Source organism: Condylura cristata, unplaced genomic scaffold (genome assembly GCF_000260355.1).
Source record: "Condylura cristata isolate star-nosed mole 26May11 unplaced genomic scaffold, ConCri1.0 scaffold00008, whole genome shotgun sequence".
Taxonomy (NCBI): domain Eukaryota; kingdom Metazoa; phylum Chordata; class Mammalia; order Eulipotyphla; family Talpidae; genus Condylura; species Condylura cristata.
This window is the reverse complement of record NW_004567109.1, coordinates 52,121,970-52,142,582: the sequence shown is the minus strand read 5'-3', so window position 1 is coordinate 52,142,582 and position 20,613 is coordinate 52,121,970. Positions and strand designations below refer to the sequence as shown.

Below are 20,613 nucleotides of genomic sequence, written 5' to 3'. Positions count from 1 at the left end.
AGTTGAGTTGTGCTGTGCCGTAAGGGAGCTGGTTCTGAGAAATGCACAGTATTTTATCTTGGCCAATGTGTTTTACAACCCCTCAACTTGTTGACAAGTTGAATTAAGGATGAATTGAGACCTTCAAGGTTGTATTTTTTCTATTCATTTTTTCATACGTATGTAAGTGATGGTATTCTTAGCAACTATGTAAACTACAAAGAATAAAATGATTGTGTAACCTAGAGTTGGAATGGAAACAATTTCTGAGATAGAGATCAAATTGTGTTTATAGAGACTATTATTGGCAGCTTTACTATCAGTCATTTCCTGTGGGAATATTTCACTGGGACATAATTTTATGCCTTGACTATTCACTAAATGGCCTTGTTCCAAAGGAAAAAATATTATAGAACTATAAATACTAATGTATGTAAATTATAGTGTAGTACTTCATAGCATTTTCTGAGATTAAAATTAAGATTATTTAACAAACTGTTCCTTATTCATCACTGAAAGGATGTTAACACAAATAGCATGGTCTAATGGAGAGCTAGGTAAAAGACTGGAAATTAAAGTCATTTGTTTCCTCTAGATTAAAACTGATGTTAGTTAAAAAATACTTATTCATCACAAACATATATAAATGCTATGCTTACACATACTCTGCGGAATAAAAAAGTTAATTATAAATTATCTCTGCCCTCAAGGGATTTATGAATTTTCTTGTAAGGAAGATAGGGCATGCTTTGTATAAAACAAAACAAAAACAATAAATATACTATGAGAAGATATGAATAAAATACTAAACGAGTTTGAAAGAATGAGAGATCATGTCCATCTGAGAGACCACCTATGCATTCAGAGAAAAGGCAGCTGACTGGTGTCTCCAAGGATGGGTAAGCCTTCTGCAAATAAAGATGCAAGTAAAATTATTACAGGAGGCAAAGAATAAGTACTAAAAAAGAAAGATCAAAGCACCTTTAGAGACTCGAAACTTTGAATGGTGTACAAAAAAGAAGTTAAAGAAATAAAGTTAGAATTAGGGCAAGTCAGGGCTAACTTGCTCAGTTTTGCAAGCACTCATTTATTCAAGAAATAGTTCTTGAGCGTTTGATAGTGCAGGTACTGCGCAAGGAATTAAAGTGCTATTCAAAGGTCCTTTCTAACATTTAAACATTAAAAAATGTAACTGAGCCCAATCATTGGATAGCTCCATTGATCGGTGGCAACAGGAGGTACTTTTCTGCTACATAGAACATGGGATTTAATATATTTTTTTAAAGATTTATTTATTTGTACATACAGAACTGGGGTACAGGCCAGAGGCTCAGGGGCGGTGAGAGGCTTCACCAGAGACAGAGTGGGGAACAGAACAGGCAGATCGACTAAGTACACTGCTGAGGGGAGCAGCGGGCGGGTCAGGAGAGGTCTGTCACGCCATATGGTCACCTCCAGGGGCAGGCGGGGTTCGAACTCATGCAGAGGTGGCTTAAGCTTCTCAGTGCAGTGCTTTAACCCGCTGCGCCACCAGGGAGGGCCGGGATTTAATATTTTTAAGAATGTTGGTAGTTTCAAACAATATTGCTTCTCAATTTCAGTGCACTGGTTTCTGAACTCATTGTTTTAATTAAAATGACTTGTCATGGCAGTGATTGGGAGGGCACTGTGATATTTACATTTCCATTTTAAAAGTTTTGGTGATATCAGAATTTTATTTTAGCACGAATTAAATGGAGGATGGAAAATAGGGTTTCAAGAGACCCAAGGATGATTTTTTTTTTTTTTTGGACAAGAGGATTCTTACTGATAAGGAATCTCTGAAAATTTCCTTTAAAGAGGTAACTCCCCGCGCAATTAAAGCGATTCAAGACGTTTCCAGTACACATTGCACTAAGTGAGATACACCTGTACTAACACTTTGTCCGTCAAAACAATCTTTGTTTTCTCTCAAGCCAGGACTTGCTGCTTAGACATGCCTCAAGCAATGGTGGCAAGGGGGAAGGTGTGGGGTGGCAGCCAGGAGGGCACTTTCCCTTTCTTGGTCTCCCTAACTCAAACTTTGCAGGCGCCAGTCCAGCGCCCACTGCCCTTCCCACTCGTTCTTTTTTGCGTTCCATTCTAACTGCACCCCGACGCTGGACGGACCCACCCTCTCTCCCACCTCCCTCCCTGCGCCTCCGCCTCGCCCGCGTCCGCACCCACGGGGGTAACCCAGCTCCGCAGCTCGCTGCCCGCACGCCCCGTCGCGGCCCGGGCTCCGGGGCATGCGCTCTGCGGCGGCGCCGCCCTCCCCCACCCTTCCGCGGCTGAGTTATGCCAAGTATGTGAGGAGCCCGCGAGGGCTAGCGCGGGTCATGGGGAGCCGCCTCCGCGAGCGCAGCTTTCTCCGCAGCGGGGATCGCACTTCTCCCCGGGGCCGGGGCGAGCCAGGCTGCTGAGGCGGAGGGCATGGCGGACCCCCTGAGGAGGACCCTGTCCAGGCTCCGGGGGAGGCGGGGGCTCCGCGCTACCGGGGGGCTCGGGCTCCGGGCGGCCGCGGCAGCTACGGTGGCGGCCTCCTCCGCAGCTGAGGGAGACTCCGGGGGTGCTGCGATCGTCCCCCTACACGAGGATGCAAGCGGAGCGGGGCTGAGACTGAAGCCGCCACCGCCGGCGCGGGTCCCGGGAGGGCTCCCGGAGCGGGCGGGGGCGCTGGGGCCTCAGCAGCACGGCGGGAAGGAGGCCGCCCCCCCGGGCCGCGGGCTCACGCGCGATTCTTTGCGCGCTCCGCGGGGTACAGAGGCCAGCGAAGAAAAGGACGACGACGCCGACTACTACGAGAACCTGCCCGCCGGCGACCGGTTCGCGCTTCAGCCTGAGGGGGCGGAGGCGGGGCGGTGGCCCCCGCCTCCCCCAGTGGCGGGCTCCTCCCCGGGGGCGGAGGGCGGCCGCCTGGAGACTGGCAGGCTGCAGACCCAGTTGCGAGAGGCCTATTATCTGCTGATCCAGGCCATGCACGACCTGCCCCCTGACTCGGGCGCGCGGCGGGGCGGCCGGGGCTGGGCGGACCGCGGCTGCCCTGCTGGAGCCCGGGCTCCGCGCCAGCAGCCTTCCCCCCGCGGCGCGGCGGACCGCCGAGCCTGCCCCCTAGGCTGGGAGCGGGGAGGCGGCGGCTGTCTTTGGCAGCAGGTGTCCCCGCCCAGGTCGCCTTGGAGGGAGTCGGGGGGAGGCCGCCGGCGGACTTCTCGGATGCGGCTGCCTTACAGCAGAAGCCTCGACAGCCTCCGACAGGGTGCCAAGCCGCCTCCGCTGCAGCGGTGGGTGAGCGACAGCTGGATCAGGTGCGGCCCGCGGGAGGATCTGGACGAGCCCCCGCCACGTGGAGGCAGGATGGACGGCTGGAGCGGAGGCAGCGCGGGGGCCACGGCGCCCTCCGGCCTCCTGCCTCCCAGCTCCGAGGACCCAGGCTGCTCCTCCAGAAGCTCATTCGGGGATCCTGCGGGGACCCCTGTGATACGCAGCTGCAAAGGAGACGGCCAGGAGGGGCTCCCCTTCCTCAAGCCTCCCGCGGTGACAGTCAAGAAGCTGCAGAAGTGGATGTACAAAGGACGGCTGCTGTCCCTGGGGATGAAGGGTCGCGCCCGGGAGACACCCCCCAAAGTCACGGGAGAGCAGGCAACCTCTCCCAGTCTGGCCGCTTTGAAAATGCGTGAAAACCAGGTGCTCTCCGTTGCTCCAGATCAAAGAATTACGCTGACAGGTAGGCTACTTTGCAATCAGAATGCTAACTTTTAGAGCCTTGATGTTGATCGACGAGGCTTCTGTTTAAGTGAGAAGAATAAGTTAAGTTTTTTGCAGACAGCCAAGAGCTGGTACCAAAGGGCTACTTAATGCGTTCAAGGCTTTAATGCAGTCACCGTGTGTGTGTGTGTGTGTGTGTGTGTGTGTGTGTGTGTTAGCACTCTGGCTCGAGGAACTTTGGGCTTTTGCTTTTTCTCCTTCAAGAACCCGTACGCCTACTCCTAAGCGCCACTTTGAGTAAAGGTTAAGTTCACCACACACTTTTAGTAGGTTTAGAGATGGGCGGTGCTGCCTTGATTTTTTATTCTTTGTAGCTCTAGGCAAATCCGTGGAGACTTTTGTGGAGTTGTGAGTTTGAATTTGATCCAAGAATAACTTTATGGGCTTCATAAACAGTCATCTTGCTCATTACAACTTTTTTCCCTTTTCTTTCCCAGGCGCTTGCACACACAGGCACACACACACACAACCAAAACCCAAAACCCTAACTACCTTAAGTAAATTTTCTCTTTATTCAGGTAGCCCATCACATACTCCTCACCGGTTTTCCTCCTCTCTCCCTCTCACACACCCACTCTCAAAACCTCTACAGAGTAAGATTTTTATTGTGGAAAATCAATAACCCTTCTGTATTGTAGTCAAAAGGAAAACGTCAAAAAGAAAAAGAAAAGTGCAGACATTTAAGTCATTTGTAAACTTAAGTATATTTGACCTTAAGATAGGAGTTAACTCCTTATTTTTTATGTGTGTGATTTTTAATTTTCAAGGATGCCTTTGGTCACCAGTTCTAGAAAGCTCTTAATTACGTTGTAACTAACAAAAAATCTTTTCTGAAAGCTTACTTTCAAACTGATCCAAAACCAACTTGATCTTTTGAGCTACACTCTTTAATATAAAGACTTCTAGTAAACACGAAGACTAAATGCTGAAATCTAAAGAGTAGTCACAGTACTTGGCAGTTTCTCTGGTTAGAATTACAGGTCCTACAAGACCAGGTTTATACATATTAGCTTTGTTTAACCAATAAAATACGATACAGTGGGCAGAAACAAAGTGCACAAAACTAATCACACAACAGGGACAAAACAAATGTTTCATTTACAGTATACAAACCAGTTTTTTTCTTAAAAAATCTATAAATTGCTAATCCATACCTGACAAATAACCCCCCACCACCAATTTTCCTCCATTTCCTTTAATATAAAAGGTTTGTAGAATGCACATATGCTGTGAAGGGAACTGTATTCTATGCTTTCAACCTATGAAAATGTGTTTCCACGAGTAGCATATCATAACCAGACTTTATTGCCACTATACTTTTACTTCTCTGATCTTGATTTAGTCAACTCTGTATAAGATAGTTAAATTTCAGCCATAACACAAATGTGTATAAAACTTTAGTCAAATATTGAAATTTTTTGCCCTTTTGTTGCAGAGGTTAAACATTTACCATTTGATGGCTTTTAATGTCCTCAGTTGTGGTGCAAACATTCAAACATTTGTTAAGTATAATAAATGTCAAAACAATTAATTCTTTGATTTTTTTTTGTTAGGAAGTGAATCAAATGATACTAACTTTAAGGGAAATTAAAATGAAATATTAGAATTAATATATGATAGTACTTTAAAAATCTAAGAAAAGCTTAGCTAAGTTCTGGTTTAAACAACTTTTTAGATATTATTTCCTTTCAGTTTACTTTTTAGGAAAGATATAACCTGTGTAATATGTGTCTAGTGTAGATTTGGAAAGGCTTTTTTTTGTTTGTTTGTTTAATAATGAAGGTGAGTTAAACTTATTAAACCATTCTGGCTTTTTACTTTGGTTATCATGTAATCTTCTATCACTACTCTCTGACTCCCTAGTGGAAGAATGACAACTGTCATTTAGCAACATCAGCAACAATCAAAAACACAGAGGGGAAAGTGGTGACTAGTTGTTAGTCAAACTAGTCTATGTTTTGTTACAATCTTATATGGGTTTAATTATTAAGTGACTTCACACACAGATTTCTATGACTCTAAAACTCCTATACATATAGGTCAAAGAGACTCATAAAATTCTTTAGAGGTTTGGTCCAATTAGTTGTATGAAGATGCTTGGATTGAAAGAAGTGGTTGGCATTTCAATAAGATATAGAAAGGGATGTTATTCAAAGTTGCTAGGAAGATGGGAGAATCCTAGCATAGGTTTTAGTACATTTTTTTAAGTCATTGTGATATTCGTTTGAAAGTTCTACCTTAAAATGTTTATTTAGTTCAAGTTGCTGTTATTTGGATTATAATAAATAATCTTTTCTAAGACATATGAAGCCATGCATTCTTGATTGTATTTAAAGATGTTTAGTAGCCAAGAATCTTGATTGTATTTAAAGATGTTTACATTTTTCTATACATTATCATTTATACTTAGGATTTATTACTGAACAATAATGAATTAGAAATACCTAATCTACTTAGGTATTTTGGAAAATTCAGAGAACATATGACAAATGGAAGCCAACATTATTTTTAAAAAATATTTATTTATTCATACAAGAGCTGTGGTATAGGCCAGAAGTATGGCAAGGTGAGAGGATTCATTAGAGACAGAGTGGGGAGTAGAACAGGCAGATCTATTGAAATACACTGCTGAGGGGAGCAGCTGGCAAGACAGGAGAAGTCTGCTGTACCATGTGGGTTAGCTCCCTGGCCCAAGATTGAACTTGGGTTGTAAGTGTCTGATAGTTTGAGACTTAACCCCAGTGCCACCAGGGAGGCCCCCTGATTTCTGGTTCCTGCTAAGAATCACTAAAATTTTTGATAGTATAATAAACAATGTCAGTAATTTGGTGTCATTGGGTATGTATATTCACAGGTTGGCTAATTTGTTCCTAATTGAGATGACTATTTAAGAAATCTAAAGTCATTACATGTAGTAAATATTGTCAAGTTTCTGCAAGTCTTAAGATTAGGAAGGAATTCTCATATTTGCCAACTGTAGTTCTTAATGAGTTTTCATAAATGTTTTAATTAGCATGTAGTACTCAAATAAATTCAAAAGCACTAAGATGAACTATTTTTGTCCTGTTATTGCTTTAAAAAACAATCAGCTAGCTTAGTTGGATTCAACTTTTCCTACTACATGACCTGTGAAAGAAAAAAATTAATGTGCCTTTACCAAAAGTAAAATTTTGCCTAATATGAATTTTTCCAACAAATTTCTTTGTGCATTTCCCCTCATCAAGACAAGTAACAGTAGGCATATAAGTTTTGACTATCTTCAAGCTTTAAATCCCTCTCTGAAATTCTGCAGATGTAACCCTGGAAGTAAATTCTCTTTTTGGTTCTGTGAATTTTTTTTTTATTTTATTTTATTTTATTTTATTTTATTTTTTTATTTTTTTTATTTTTATTTTTTTTTATTTTTTTATTTTTTTTTTATTTTTTTTTATTTTTTTAAAGATTTTTATTTATTTATTCATACAGAACTGGGGTACAGGCCAGAGATGTGGAGGGTGAGAGGATTCACCAGAGACAGAGTGGGGAGCAGAACAGGCAGATCAACGAAGTACACTGCTGAGGGGAGCAGCGGGCGGGTCAGGAGAGGTCTGCCACGCCATGTGGTCACCTCCGGGGCAGGCGGGGATCGAACTCATGCGAAAGTGGCTTAAGCTTCTTAGTGCAGTGCTTTAACCCGCTGCGCCACCAGGGAGGGCCTGGTTCTGTGAATTTTGCCTTTGGTTGCCATTGGAGTTGTTGGTGGCAGGAAAACTGAGAATTACAAATTAATCAGAAAGTGGTGTGCTGACTTGAAAGCCCTACGTTTCTAAGTGGATTTTATTTTTTGAGAACCACTAAGGCTGCTTTTTAGATCCTTGTCATTCAAAAAGTATGGCTCACAATTATAGAGCTGTGTTTTTCAAGCTTATTGCTCATATAAATGCCCTGAAAATCTTGTTAAAATACAGACTTAGTGTGAGGCTTGAAATTCTGCATTTTAACAAACAGTGTAGATGCTGAGCAGTGTCAGGACTTCTCACTGAGCAGTGTCAGGACTTCTCAATGCTCCCAATCTTCTGTTTTCGGTATTTATTAATGTTTTGAAAAAATATTCTACAATTCTTATTCTTAGTACTTAAAGTAATTACTGTTGGAGCAAAGCAACTGAGTGCTTTCTGCTTCAGTTTTAATGTATGAATTTAGACCTACTACTTAATGTGACAAGTACTTACCTCCATATTGATCTTAGCAAGTACTAATAAAAATGAGATTTGGGGGGGGGTCTGTAAGAAAGGAAGCCAGGTAGGATAGTTGTTAACAGAATACTGACTCTGAGTTTCTGATTAGACTCTACCACTTACCTAACTTGTAACCTCGGACAAGTAACTCAATGCTATGTAGCCTGTCTCAGGATGCTGTGAGGATGAAAAAGGATAATCCACTTGGTACCATGCCTGGCACTTAGCTGTTAACAAGAGAAAAGCAAGTAGGCTTTGTGAGAATTGCCTTACCCCAGATCACTAGGGTTCTAGAAAGAGAGTGAAATGTTGCGAGGACTGACTTGGAGAGCTTTGGGAATTGAGCTAGAGATTTGCCCTTTAGAGATACTTATTCTGCTCATTTTTCTTTTATGCTTTTTCCCCGTTTTCTTTCTGTTTTCTAGAAAAAGTCTGTGTTTTCTCTGTGTTCTTAGAGTTTTTTATTGTGAGACACAAGGGAAGAAAAATAAAAGATAGAAAAAATGCTTCTTTTCATTCTACCCCTCTCCCCAGCTAGGCTTAGTGGGAAAGTCAGTCTGTCAGCATGTTAGTCTGTTTACCTACTTACTTACCTACATATCTACATACCTAATGAGTCAGTTTGTTCTAGCATTTCATCTGGACTTCCAGGTTTGACTCTATAAGGAGAGCTCCTTGTGTATATTTAAATTTAATATATTGTTCATAAGAATACTTTTCTTTAGGCCATGTTCTCAACATGGGGCTTGAGCTGCCTCTGACCTGGGCTGTGTTGGGGGCCATGGTCCACATCTCCCATTCTGTCTTTTTTTTTTTTGAAAGATTTATTTATTTATGAATATAAGAACTGGGGTGCAGGCCAGAGGAGCAAGGGGTGAGAACATTCACCAGAGACAGAGTGGGAAGCAGAACAGGCAGATGTACTGAAACACAATGCTGAGGGGAGCAGTGGGCAGATCAGGAGAGGTCTGCTGTGCCATGTGAGTCAGCTCCCTGGCCAGGGATCGAACGCATGCTGTAGTGGCTGCCATCACTTCATAGTGCTGTGCACCTGTCACACCACCAGGGAGGGCCTACCATTGTGTCTTCATGTACATAAAAACAGCTTTATTTATCTATACTTTTATTTAAAGAGAAATGAGCAAAAATAATAGTTTATTTCTGCTGTAGAAATTCTAAAGTTATGGAAAGATCTGTGCACACTTTCCATAAAGGTTGAAATACTAATTTCTCAGAAAGCTTGCTGATGATTTTGAGCTGGGACACTAGTTAAATGTTTAATGTAATAAGCTATCTAGATTTATTATGAAATAGTAGTTGAGAACACAAGGTCAGCTTGAGTATTTCACCACTATTTACAATATTTTTTGAGTGGAAATATTTTTAAATTGCCACTTCTAACAACTTTTACAAATTTTCAAAGTAAAATAATCTAATTAGACTCCACTGATTGTACTATGTGACGTATATTTGAAAGAGAATAAAAACTTTTTTGATTTGCAATTTTGCACACTTTTATACATTTTTGTGTCTTTCAGTACATATGTACATTCTGAAAATAAAGGCAATTTAAAATTATTTATGTTAAATTAAATTAAAATTATAATGTTAATTTTAACATAAAAAAGGGTAGGAAAGGGAACGCTTCAGATTTCTATGAAATTTACATTGCATCTAAATACTTCAAATACTTGAAGTTCTTTAAATGTTTATGAAGAATTGTCCAAGTAAGGTAGACTGCCCCAAATAAGTGTTTATGTTTAGCTTTAGTAACTGAATACATTTGGCCTTTATCAGAAATTACAATAATGTATCTATTTATTCTAACTTTAAACTTCAGTCTCATGTATTTTGAAATATTCTGCAAGAGCAACCAGACTATTTGGTTTCAAGTGTTTGTAGTTTGTAGTTTCATGAAAATTGTTGCATTGTGTCTCACTGTGTAATTAGTCTTTTTATGATTACATATTCATTAAGTGCTTATATCAAGAAAAGCATCCAATTTGCTTAAATATAGTGGCTGGTAGCTTTATTTTACTCATTATAGTCCCTTGGAATGTAGTACAAGTAGAAGCATGTTTATTGTGTATGTCAAAAACATTAACAGGACTCAATGTGTCTATATAAAATTTTGAAACATGTGAGAAAAAGATGTGGCTTGTAGTCATTGTGAGTTGTATTATCTTATGCTTTTGCTTCAAAGTTATAGTTGTGTCAAAACTGCACATAATATCCTGTGAATCTCTAAAATACTGTTCAATAATAGTACTTTTGGGCTTAAATGTGAAATAGATTTATACTTTATTATACTTAGCAAATGGATATAATTAATAAAAGCAAAAAACCCAAATGATTCCTGATATACTTTGATGTTCAGTTCTTCATTTTTAAAAAAGATTTATTTATTTATTTGTGTCTACAAGAGCTGAGGTGTAAGCCAGAGATGTGGGGGGTTGGGGGGGGAGATAAGGGGATTCACCAGAGACAGAGTGGAGAGCAGAACAGACTGAAATACACTGCTGAGGGGAGCAAGAGTCAAGACAGGAGAGGTGGGCTGTGCCATATGGGTCAGCTCCCTGGCTGGGGGTGGAGCTCTGAGTTGCAATGGTAGCTTGATAGTGCTGAGACTTAACTCAATGCGCTACTAGGGAGGCCCTTAGTTCTTGATTTTAAGTGTAAAGAAATCAGAACCGAAGTAAGACACTTAAATCTTTAGGTTTTCGTGAGTTAAACAAAATCAGTGCAGGATATTCATTGAAAATGTTACAGGATTTGATGTTAAATGGGGAGGGTGGAGCTGGATGTCCCTTGGTCCCAAGTATCCTATTGTACTACTACTAACTTTGGAGTCAGAAGTTTGCTTTGCATGCTGCTTCTTTTATTTTAATTTTTTTAAAGATTGATTTTATTTATGCATAGAAAACTGGGCTGTAGGCCAGAGGAGCAGGGAGTGAGAAGATTTACCAGAGACAGAATGGGGAGGACAGGTGGATCTATTGAAATACACTGCTGAGGGGAAGCAGCTGATAAGGCAGGAGAGAGAGGTCAGCTGAACCTGGTGGATTTGCTGCGTGGCTGGTGGTCCAACTCTTGCAGCAGTGGCTGGTGATATCTTGGTCCTGTTGAGACTTAACCCTTGCGCCACCAGAGAGATCCGAGTGCAGCCTCTTTTATTTGCCATCCACCTTTATTATGATATGGTAGGTGAGAACGCAAGATCAGCTTGAGTATTTCACCACTATATGGGCAAGTTACCTTTTGAGTAGTACTATGTAATTTTCAAAGTATTTAGAACTTTATCTCACTTAATCCTTACCAGCAGCCACTCTTTTATGAGGTTAGCTAGATTGATATTACTAAATACAGAGAGGATTATTTGTGTATTACTTGCAGTGGGTAGTATGGTGTGGGGGAGGTGGGTAAGAACATGGATTTTAAGGTTAGTCTGGTTTAAACTGTAAGCCGAGAGCTAATATCTTGACCATATTTGTCATTATTATTTCTTTTAAAGAATTATTTGTTTATGCATACAGAACTGGGGCACAGGTCAGAGGTGCAGGGGCTGTGAGAGGATTCAGCAGAGAGAGTGGGGAGCAGAACAGGTGGGTCTATTGAAATACACTGCTGAGGGGAGCAGCAGGACAGGAGAGATCAGTTCCCTGGCCCGGGATTGAACTCCTGCTGCTGTGGCTGCCCAAACCACTGTGCCTTTAACGCCTGCACCACCAGGGAGTTCCCTAAGGTTGTTTTTTGTAATTTTTTAAAAAATTAATCTGCTTAGTTGAATAATGTTTAGGATTTAAAAAAAAGACAAATTTATGGTTTTTTTTTAAAAGATTTTTTTCAGTAGAAGGGAGATTGCTCAAAGCCTTGATAATGAAACCTATATTTTTGTTTGTCTTTAAGCACCTGATAGTGTAAGCTATTACCACCTTACACCTTATTAGACTATTATATATATACATATATACATATATAGAGAGAGAGGAGTGGGGGAGAGAGCAAGAGAGAGTAGCATAACACCATAGTTACATAATTTATTAAGTTGGCATGGTGTTACATTTTTTAAAATATTGTTTTGTTTTAATTATCTCTGTGTAAGTTAAACTAGTTAATAGTATATTAATTTAGCTTATTGACTTATCATTGAAACCTGCTCTATGTAAGTCTTTGGAAGCCAAAACATTTTTCCTTTTTATATGGAATAAATGTTATATATATGTGTGTGTGTATAGTATACCTAGAATACTATGTATATATTTAGAATCTTGTCACATTATACTAACACATGCTCATATTAAATATTTGATGTCCTCCATTGCACTGTGAATTCCTTCAGGGCACTAGTTGTTTTGTTCACTTATTTATTCTTACTGCTTAATATTTGCCTGTTCATTAATAATGCTCGTGTTGTACTTACTGTGAGACAAGATGTCCAATTTTAATATGGGGTCTTAAGGGATTTTTATTTTTATTTTTACCTTAGATATTTATAACTTAGCTATATAAGATGCTACTGTACTACATGGTTAAGAAACAAAGGTTAGGTTGAAATTTTGGTAAGTAGTAGTAATACACTTAGTAATAAGTAAGGTATACTTTTTTTTTCCATTTTTTTTAAAGATTTATTTATTCATACAGAACTGAGGTACAGGCAGAGATGCGGAGGGTGAGAGGATTCACCAGAGACAGAGCGGGAGCAGAACAGGCAAGATCGACGAAGTCTACTGCTGAGGGGAGCAGCGGGCAGGTCAGGAGAGGTCTGCTGCGCATGTGGATCTTCTTCGGGGCAGGCGGGAATCGAACTCATGAGGAAGTGGCTTAAGCTTCTTAGTGCTGTGCTTTAACTCACTACGCCACCAGGGAGGGCCCAAGGTATACTTATTTTTAAGATTTTTTTCAGAGTTAATTTTTATGTGAAAATATAGGAATATTGGGCCTAGGAGTAAGTATCAGCACTATCAATCTATCAGCAGCCACTGCGACTTGAGTTTATGAGTTTGATTCAGACCAAGGAGCTGACACACATGGCACAGCAGACCTCTCCTGTCTCACCAGCTGCTCCCCTCAATGGTGTTATTTCAGTAGATCTGCCTGTTCTGCTCCCAACTCTGTCTCTGGTGAATCCTCTCACCTCCCACACATCTGGCCTACACTCCAGCTCCTGTATGCATAAATAAAATAAATATTTTTAAAAAAGAAAATATAGGAATATTGCTTATGTGTTCTGAAAACTGGTTCTTGTAGTAGCAAATCCAAGTTATTCAAATGTTAAAGTCATTCTGTATATAAAATTCTATAGCAGTTTTTTATAAAGTAAATTTTGCCTACTATAAGGCTTTGTTTGCACTATCATGTTTATAAAGGCAAAATCTTAGAGTTTGTTTATCCTTTCTTTTAGGATTCTTATGGTGTATATACAAGCAATCTGTCTTCTAAATAATAAAAATTATTTTTAGGTAGGAAATCCAGAAATTCTCTGGCTCAATTTTAATCACTCCATGTGATTCATATTTTATTCTTTTAAAAATAGTATTTTAAGAAGTACTATAGTGACATGTCTTTTCTGGCCTACCTGACATTATTATATTCTTCCTTCCTTTTTTACTTGAAACAGATTTATTTGAAAATGTGTATGGGTCTTCAATGCAGAGAAGAGAACTTGAAGACCTGAAGGATAATATTGGATTCAGAAGTCATAAACCGCTTAATAGCATCACTGTGTCAAAGAAGCGCAATTGGCTGTATCAGAGTACTCTGAGATCTTTTAATTTGGAAGAAGAAAATAAGAAATGCCAAGATCTAAGTCACTTATCCATCCCACGTGTCTCTCTTCCTAAACATCAGCTATCACAACCACTCCTAAAGTCATCTGAAGAATATTGTACATATGTTGTGTGTAATTCTACAAATTCTTCATTATCAAGAAATTGTCCTGTAGACTTTAATGAGGAAAATGATGCTGATGATGAAGGAGAAATATGGTACAACCCTATTCCTGAAGATGATGAATATGCTTTGAGTTTTGGTGAAGCTAACTCTACTGTTCTCAAGTTTCCTGCTGTCAGCTTGAGAGTATTGTCTGGTGGTGACCTAGTGAAAGGAGAGCATCATACTGAAGACTTGGTTTGTTTTTCTGAACATACTGGTGATGTTCAGAACACACAGTCAAATGAAATGAATCCTATAGATTCCATACATTCCACAGAGCTTGTACAACAGTATAAGCAGAGGCTTGGACCCAAGACACAAGAAGGCACAATGGAGAGCAGTCCTATGTTGAAATCTCCTTTTGCAGGTAAAAATAGTCATCTATCAGCTTCCATTTTTTTATTCTTTGGCAGTAGGTAAAAGTAAATGTAGGTATCTATTGTAGTTATGCATTTTTCTTTGCAAAGTAAATGTTTTCACAAAAATAAAGAAAACTCAACAAGGTTTTAAATACTTTTATATACATGATTTTATATTATAGACTTGGTTTTGTATCTGGTGTGCTTTTAGTATTTTGCTCCTTTGAGATAGTAGTTTTCTCTTAGTTGAACTACATGAAATTGGTGATATTCCATAGTTTTTGATCTACAGAAAACATTTCATATAGTTCAGCCTGATGGTTTATAGTCTTCCTTAGTCACCTCAGATTTTCTGATGAGATGCCTTTCAAAGTTAGTCCCAGACACACTACCTAGGAAATAGCACATAAGGCATGATTAGTTGCAAATATCAAATGTTCAATAGAAAACAGTTCATTGTATGTTAAGTCATTTTAATTTATAAAGTTTTAAATGACACAACACATTGAAAGATATAGGGTGTAACAAATGTTGTCACTATCTCTGTCTTGCCTGGGTTGTTACTTATTTGAATGGGGACAGCCCACTTCCAAATATCTGTGTCTGTATCTGTATCTGAGGATGCGCCTGAAGTCTTAGTGCTTGTCCCTGCAGGACAGTCTGGGACTGCTCCTTAACCAGTCACTGATAGGAGCTGATACAGGACTGCCCGGTGGGTGAAATAATGCTACATTATTTCCTAGAATTTTCTCATGAGGCTAAACTCCATTTGCCCTTAGTGGTAGTAGCTTTACAATTCATCTTGAATTTTTCCATTACTTTTTTCTTTTGCTAGCTAATATTTCTGTACTTTATAATAAACTACTTGCATTTGAGTCCTTTTTTCTGAGGGATATGCAGAAGTAGAGTAAATGTTACATTTCTAAGAGAAAAAAGCCAATTACAAAAGAGTGTGCAATCTATGATGTCAGTTTTGAAAGAAACTTAACAGCTATACTGGAAATGTTTATTTCTTCCCTGGATTTTAGGATTGAAAGTTTTAAAATTTATATGTGTGTATTTTTCTAATTGTATACTTTTTTTTTTTTTTTCCCAGAGTGTGTTTTTCCTTTGTTATCTGATGGGAGAAAAACAAATACTAAATAAATTAATAGTTTGGACTACTGGCTTTGGTTTGGGTGGAGTGATAGGAAAGGCTTGTAGGAATGTGGCAGATAGTTGTGGGTGTGGAATGGGGCTGAAAAGACAAGAGGGAGATAAGAGCAAAGTTAGAAAGTTAGCATCTCTAAAGTGACAGACACGTTGATTTAAATTGCTGTCTTCAACACTAGTATGTTTGTGACAAATTGTGAACCTGGAAAGAGTGATTTTTTAAAACTCTAAAACTTAGAAGTTTAGTATTATTGCCATTTATTGTCTCCTTTTTCAATATCATTTTTCTCTTAAATATAGTGTTAAGATAGAGTAAGCACAATCCTAAATTGGCTAAAGGAATTATTTAGAAAGTTTATATGTTTCATCAGGTAGGATTGATCACGTAGGTTACTGTGATCTGATTTCTTTAGCAATATTGGCAGAAAGCTGTATAGAAGTAGACACAGAATATTGAAATTCTAAAATAATTTTTTGATCAAGAAATAGGAAAGCTTAAATTTAATATGAATGACAATGTTTCTATCATTCCAACATTTTGTGATTTGTTTTGGCTTATTAACTCCAAATGTGTATCTTTTATGTAGTTGTATTCATAGTGAGCAATTTTTGTTTCTTTTATTTTCACTTGTTATCTTCGTCTTTTATTGTTTCATGTAGGTTAATGTTATTTCCCAACCTTTATAATGTTTAATTAAGATGCTGTAATATATTTAAGCAGTTACTAATGCAGGGTATTAATAGACTGTTTCCACTACATTGTAGTGATCTTCATCAGAATCTATTTTGCTTCATTAGGATCAATTATTGATATCACTACTGCTCTTTATAGCTGGGAACTATTATAAGTAGTTCCTATGTTGTATTTCCTAAAAGGCTTACCAGTTTATAGGAACTAACAACTGGTTGTTTGATTAATAAATTTATTCAGCAAAAACTGATATTCTGCTCTGTCCCCATTACTGTTCTATGTGCAGAAAGCTGGTAGTTTGATTCTGGTCAATTTAACTTGATTCTTGCCTAGTTCATAAGTTTATATTTAAAGATTTTTATTTTGTGCTTTCCCCATATAGCTAGAGTGTCATTTGATTAATATAAATTGTGACTTAGTATTAGGTGATTGTTGAATGTGGTAATATTTTAGCTCTTGGATTTTATTTAAAAAAAAGCATTTTTGTTTTAAGAAATTCAGGATTGATTGCAAAAGTTAACATTTACAGTATTTAATTTTAATAATTAGCTAAGATTTTAGTAGGAAATATTTAATTCATAATGTGTAAAAAAAAAAGGCCACGATGTTAGATTAACTCTTTAATAATCTAGAGCAATTTATATACTGGATAGCCTTTTTAAGCCATAACAAAATAGGCTAAAACATTCTAATTTCTATAGAATGGTTTAGATCAGTAAGTAAGTCAGTAGAATTGCACTACAATTTACAGTACAAGGAACTGCTTTGTCTAGTTTATCAAAACTCCATTTCTCATTAGTAGCTTACCAGAAAAACTCAGCAGGCATACTTAAAATAGCTTGTTTCAAGAAAAAAATACTTCTTTGTCTTTAAGGCACATAGAGACATAGAGAGGTTAGAGGGAGAATATTATGTTAATACTTTAAAGAAAGACCATTTAATCTAGTAATATTTGAAATAATATTCTCATTTTAATTGTGAAATGTAGTATTATATAGCGCAGTCTCTGAATTAGGATCCTTAGGGATCTTTATATGGAATAGTTAAAAGTTTAAAAACTCACTTAACTAAATAATTTAAGTAATTGAGACAATACTAGGTTGGTTTTCATTAATTGAAGTAGAATTTGTTTATAACATTGTAGAAGCTCTGGGGTACAAATTTTTTATGTATCAGCAACTGTGTTTGTATACTCCATATGCTCATCACCAAAGTCCAGTTTCCATTCATCATAATAAAGCTGACCTTTTATCCAGTTTGTCTATCATCCCTTCCTAGGTTATTTCTTTGTAGGAACAGTTGGAAATTTATATAATGTTAGCTTTCAAAAGGTATTTGCATTTTGCTTTATTATTTTGAAAACTTGCTAGGTACAGTCTTAAATTTAACAATGAAATTAACTCATTTTGTATATACTTTTAAAACTGAATCAGTGAAAGCTTAAAATTAAGTAAAATACTTTAACTTCTGATAATAGCTAAGGAAAGGCCTTTAAAAAGCAGTTCAATGCATATATGGTTAGAAAACTTTTTAAAGGGTTGAAAGGCTGACTGAAAGCATATAGGATCATGGGTTCAGAAAGCCCATACCAAGGTTGAATCCTGCTTTTAACACCTACCAGCTATGTGATCTTAGACAAATTAAACATGTCTGTGCATGAAATTTCTTATCTGGAGAATGAGTGCTAATAGCATATTAATTTATAGGGTTATTATAAGGATTATATGAGGGTCTGTGCATAACACACATTGAATTAATTTTTCATACTTTGTCAAGCTCCATAAAGTTGGCTGGTGTTATTTTTAGTAATAATTAAATGTTAATTAAATAATAATAAACTACTCTTAAAATTATTATCACCGCAGTATTTACAATAGTTAATTCCTTGGTAGTATGATTTAAGTTCTTGTTTACTTTATTCATACCTTTTTATACTTAAAAATTTTTTTATTGTAAGCTTGAATAAAAATAACATTAAAAAACCATATTTTTGTACAGAGGAAAATTTTAAAAGATTCAAATGTTGCACTCTTCATGAAAACTGAAAATTGTAATAAAAAAATTCCTGTATTGTTTCTAATATATTGAAATTACAAGAAAAGAAGAAAGAAGATGTCTTACAATTTTGAAAATTATTTAGTTAGATTTATGATATTTAACCGTCAACTATTCAATTGACTAGAATTCATCCTGGATGTCTTTGGTGATATATGCTAACAGGATTTGAGAATAAGGAAGACTTATTTGTCAAGATTACAGACTTTTTTTTTTTTTAATTTTGGGTTTTTTTGGCCCTCCCTGATGGTGCAAGCCCAACCACAGCCACTTCAGTGCTAGTTCGATCCCTGGCCCAGGGGCTGATCCACATGGCACGGCAGACTTTTCCTGATCCGCACACTGCTCCCCTCATCAGTGTACTTCATCAGTCGGCTGTTCTGCTCCCCACTCTGTCTCTGGTGAATCCTTTACTGACCCTGAACCTCAGGCTTGTACCAAAGTTCTGTATGCATAAATAAAAAAAAATTGGGTTTTTAAAGTTTTTTTTGAAAGCCAGCATTGCTGCTATAAAAATTCTTTTTTCTTTTTTAAAGGCTTATTTATTTATGCATACAAGAGCTGGTGTGTAGGCCAGTGGTGGAAGGGGATGAGAAGACTCATCAGCAACAGAGTGGAGATCAGAACAGGAAAGATGTACTGAAATACACTGCCGAGGGGAGCAGCAGGCAACGCTGTGGATAGCTTCATAGTGCTGCAGCTTAACCCCTAGTGCCACCAGAGAGGCTAGAGGGAATATTCTTATAGGATTTCATATAAACCTATTAAAATAGGAAAGATGTTAAATATGGTATAATATATTTTAAACATTAAAACGGGAAGCTTTCCTGGTTTCTTCTAATATCCACTGTTTATCACATTCACTGAAGTATACTGCAGTGAGAAAGATATAACATGAAACCTACATTATTTTTCCTCCAGACTTTCAGAATTAAACAATAATTGGAGGGTAGATAATTCTTTGCACTGTAAGTCATTGAGAGATTCTGCTTGAATGTAGTAATGATTTACCTAAACTTATAAATACATCTCCCCATTGAGATGACAAGTGAGGAATTCTGTCCATGTGACAGCCTAACTAGTTTATGGTTTGTAAAGTGGGAATACAAGAAAAATCAAAACTAATCACCTAATATCTTTTTTTTAAAGGTCCTGGGATCCTAGCTGCTACAAATAAGAATGAATTGGGACTTATAGAATCATCTTCTCCAAGCCCTAGCCCTGTGAAAAAAGGGAGTTCAATTAATTGGTCTTTCCCAGATAAAATAAAATCTCCACGAACTGTGAGGAAACTTTCCATGAAAATGAAAAGGTTGCCAGAACTTAGCCGAAAACTGAGCGTTAAAGGAACTGTGAATTATGTAAATAGTTCAGAGAACACTCCTTCCTTATCTAAATGTAACTGTCAAGAAATTCATCATACGGTTATTCTACCTTCTGGGAACACAACCACAGCTGCTAAGAGGAATGTTATAAGTCGGTACCATCTTGATACCAGTGTATCTTCTCAGCACAGCTACCAGAAGAAAACCTCTGTGAGTTCTAAGTATTCCTGCAAAGGTGGTTACCTCAGTGATGGAGATTCACCTGAACTTGTAGCTAAATCTAGCAAACATGGACCTGAAAACAAATTTGGAAAGGCAAAAGAAGTAATTCCAAATAGTTGTAGCAAGAATGAAATAGACATTGATGCTTTTAGACATTATAGTTTTTCTGATCAGCCTAAGTGTTCCCAGTATATATCTGGGCTTATGAGTGTGCATTTCTATGGTGCTGAAGACTTAAAACCACCCCGAATAGATTCAAAAGATGTATTTTGTGCAATTCAAGTAGACTCAGTAAACAAAGCAAGAACAGCTTTGCTCACATGCCGGACAACATTTTTAGACATGGATCACACTTTCAACATAGAAATTGAAAATGCACAGCATTTGAAATTAGTAGTATTCAGCTGGGAACCCACTCCAAGGAAAAATCGAGTGTGTTGTCATGGAACCGTTGTTCTGCCCACCTTATTCAGAGTGACAAAGACCCACCAGCTGGCTGTCAAACTTGAACCTAGAGGTCTTATTTATGTGAAAGTCACTCTTCTGGAACAGTGGGAGAATTCTCTTCATGGACTAGATATAAATCGGGAACCAGTGATATTTGGTGTTGATATTAGAAAAGTTGTAGAGAAAGAAAATATAGGATTGATGGTGCCACTCCTGATACAGAAATGTATTATGGAAATTGAAAAGAGGGGCTGTCAGGTATTATTCTTTGTTTCTCTACTACTTCTATCACTCTATCTTAATTTATAATAAGTCTTGGGGGAAAGAATTCGAATTCGAAGATAGATAAAAAAATCTAATTTACACATTTTCTTATTCTTAGTCTTTATTTTTATTGTATTAGTCTTTAGAATTTAACTCATAATGAGTCCTGTGTTGTCAGTAATTAAGAT

The 20,613-nt window shown here is 38.0% G+C and overlaps 1 protein-coding gene across 1 annotated transcript in view; it reads left to right on the top strand.

Moving 5' to 3' along the window:
* Positions 1-2,958: 2,958 nt before the first annotated feature.
* SYDE2 (synapse defective 1, Rho GTPase, homolog 2 (C. elegans)) overlaps positions 2,959-20,613 on the top strand; it is a 36,488-nt gene continuing 18,833 nt past the window's right edge. The window contains exons 1-3 of the mRNA XM_004679530.2: positions 2,959-3,721; positions 13,597-14,277; positions 19,317-20,419. Of these exons, the coding sequence (XP_004679587.1) occupies positions 2,974-3,721; positions 13,597-14,277; positions 19,317-20,419 (2,532 nt within the window). The 5' untranslated portion in view covers positions 2,959-2,973. The remainder of the gene's footprint in view (positions 3,722-13,596; positions 14,278-19,316; positions 20,420-20,613) is intronic.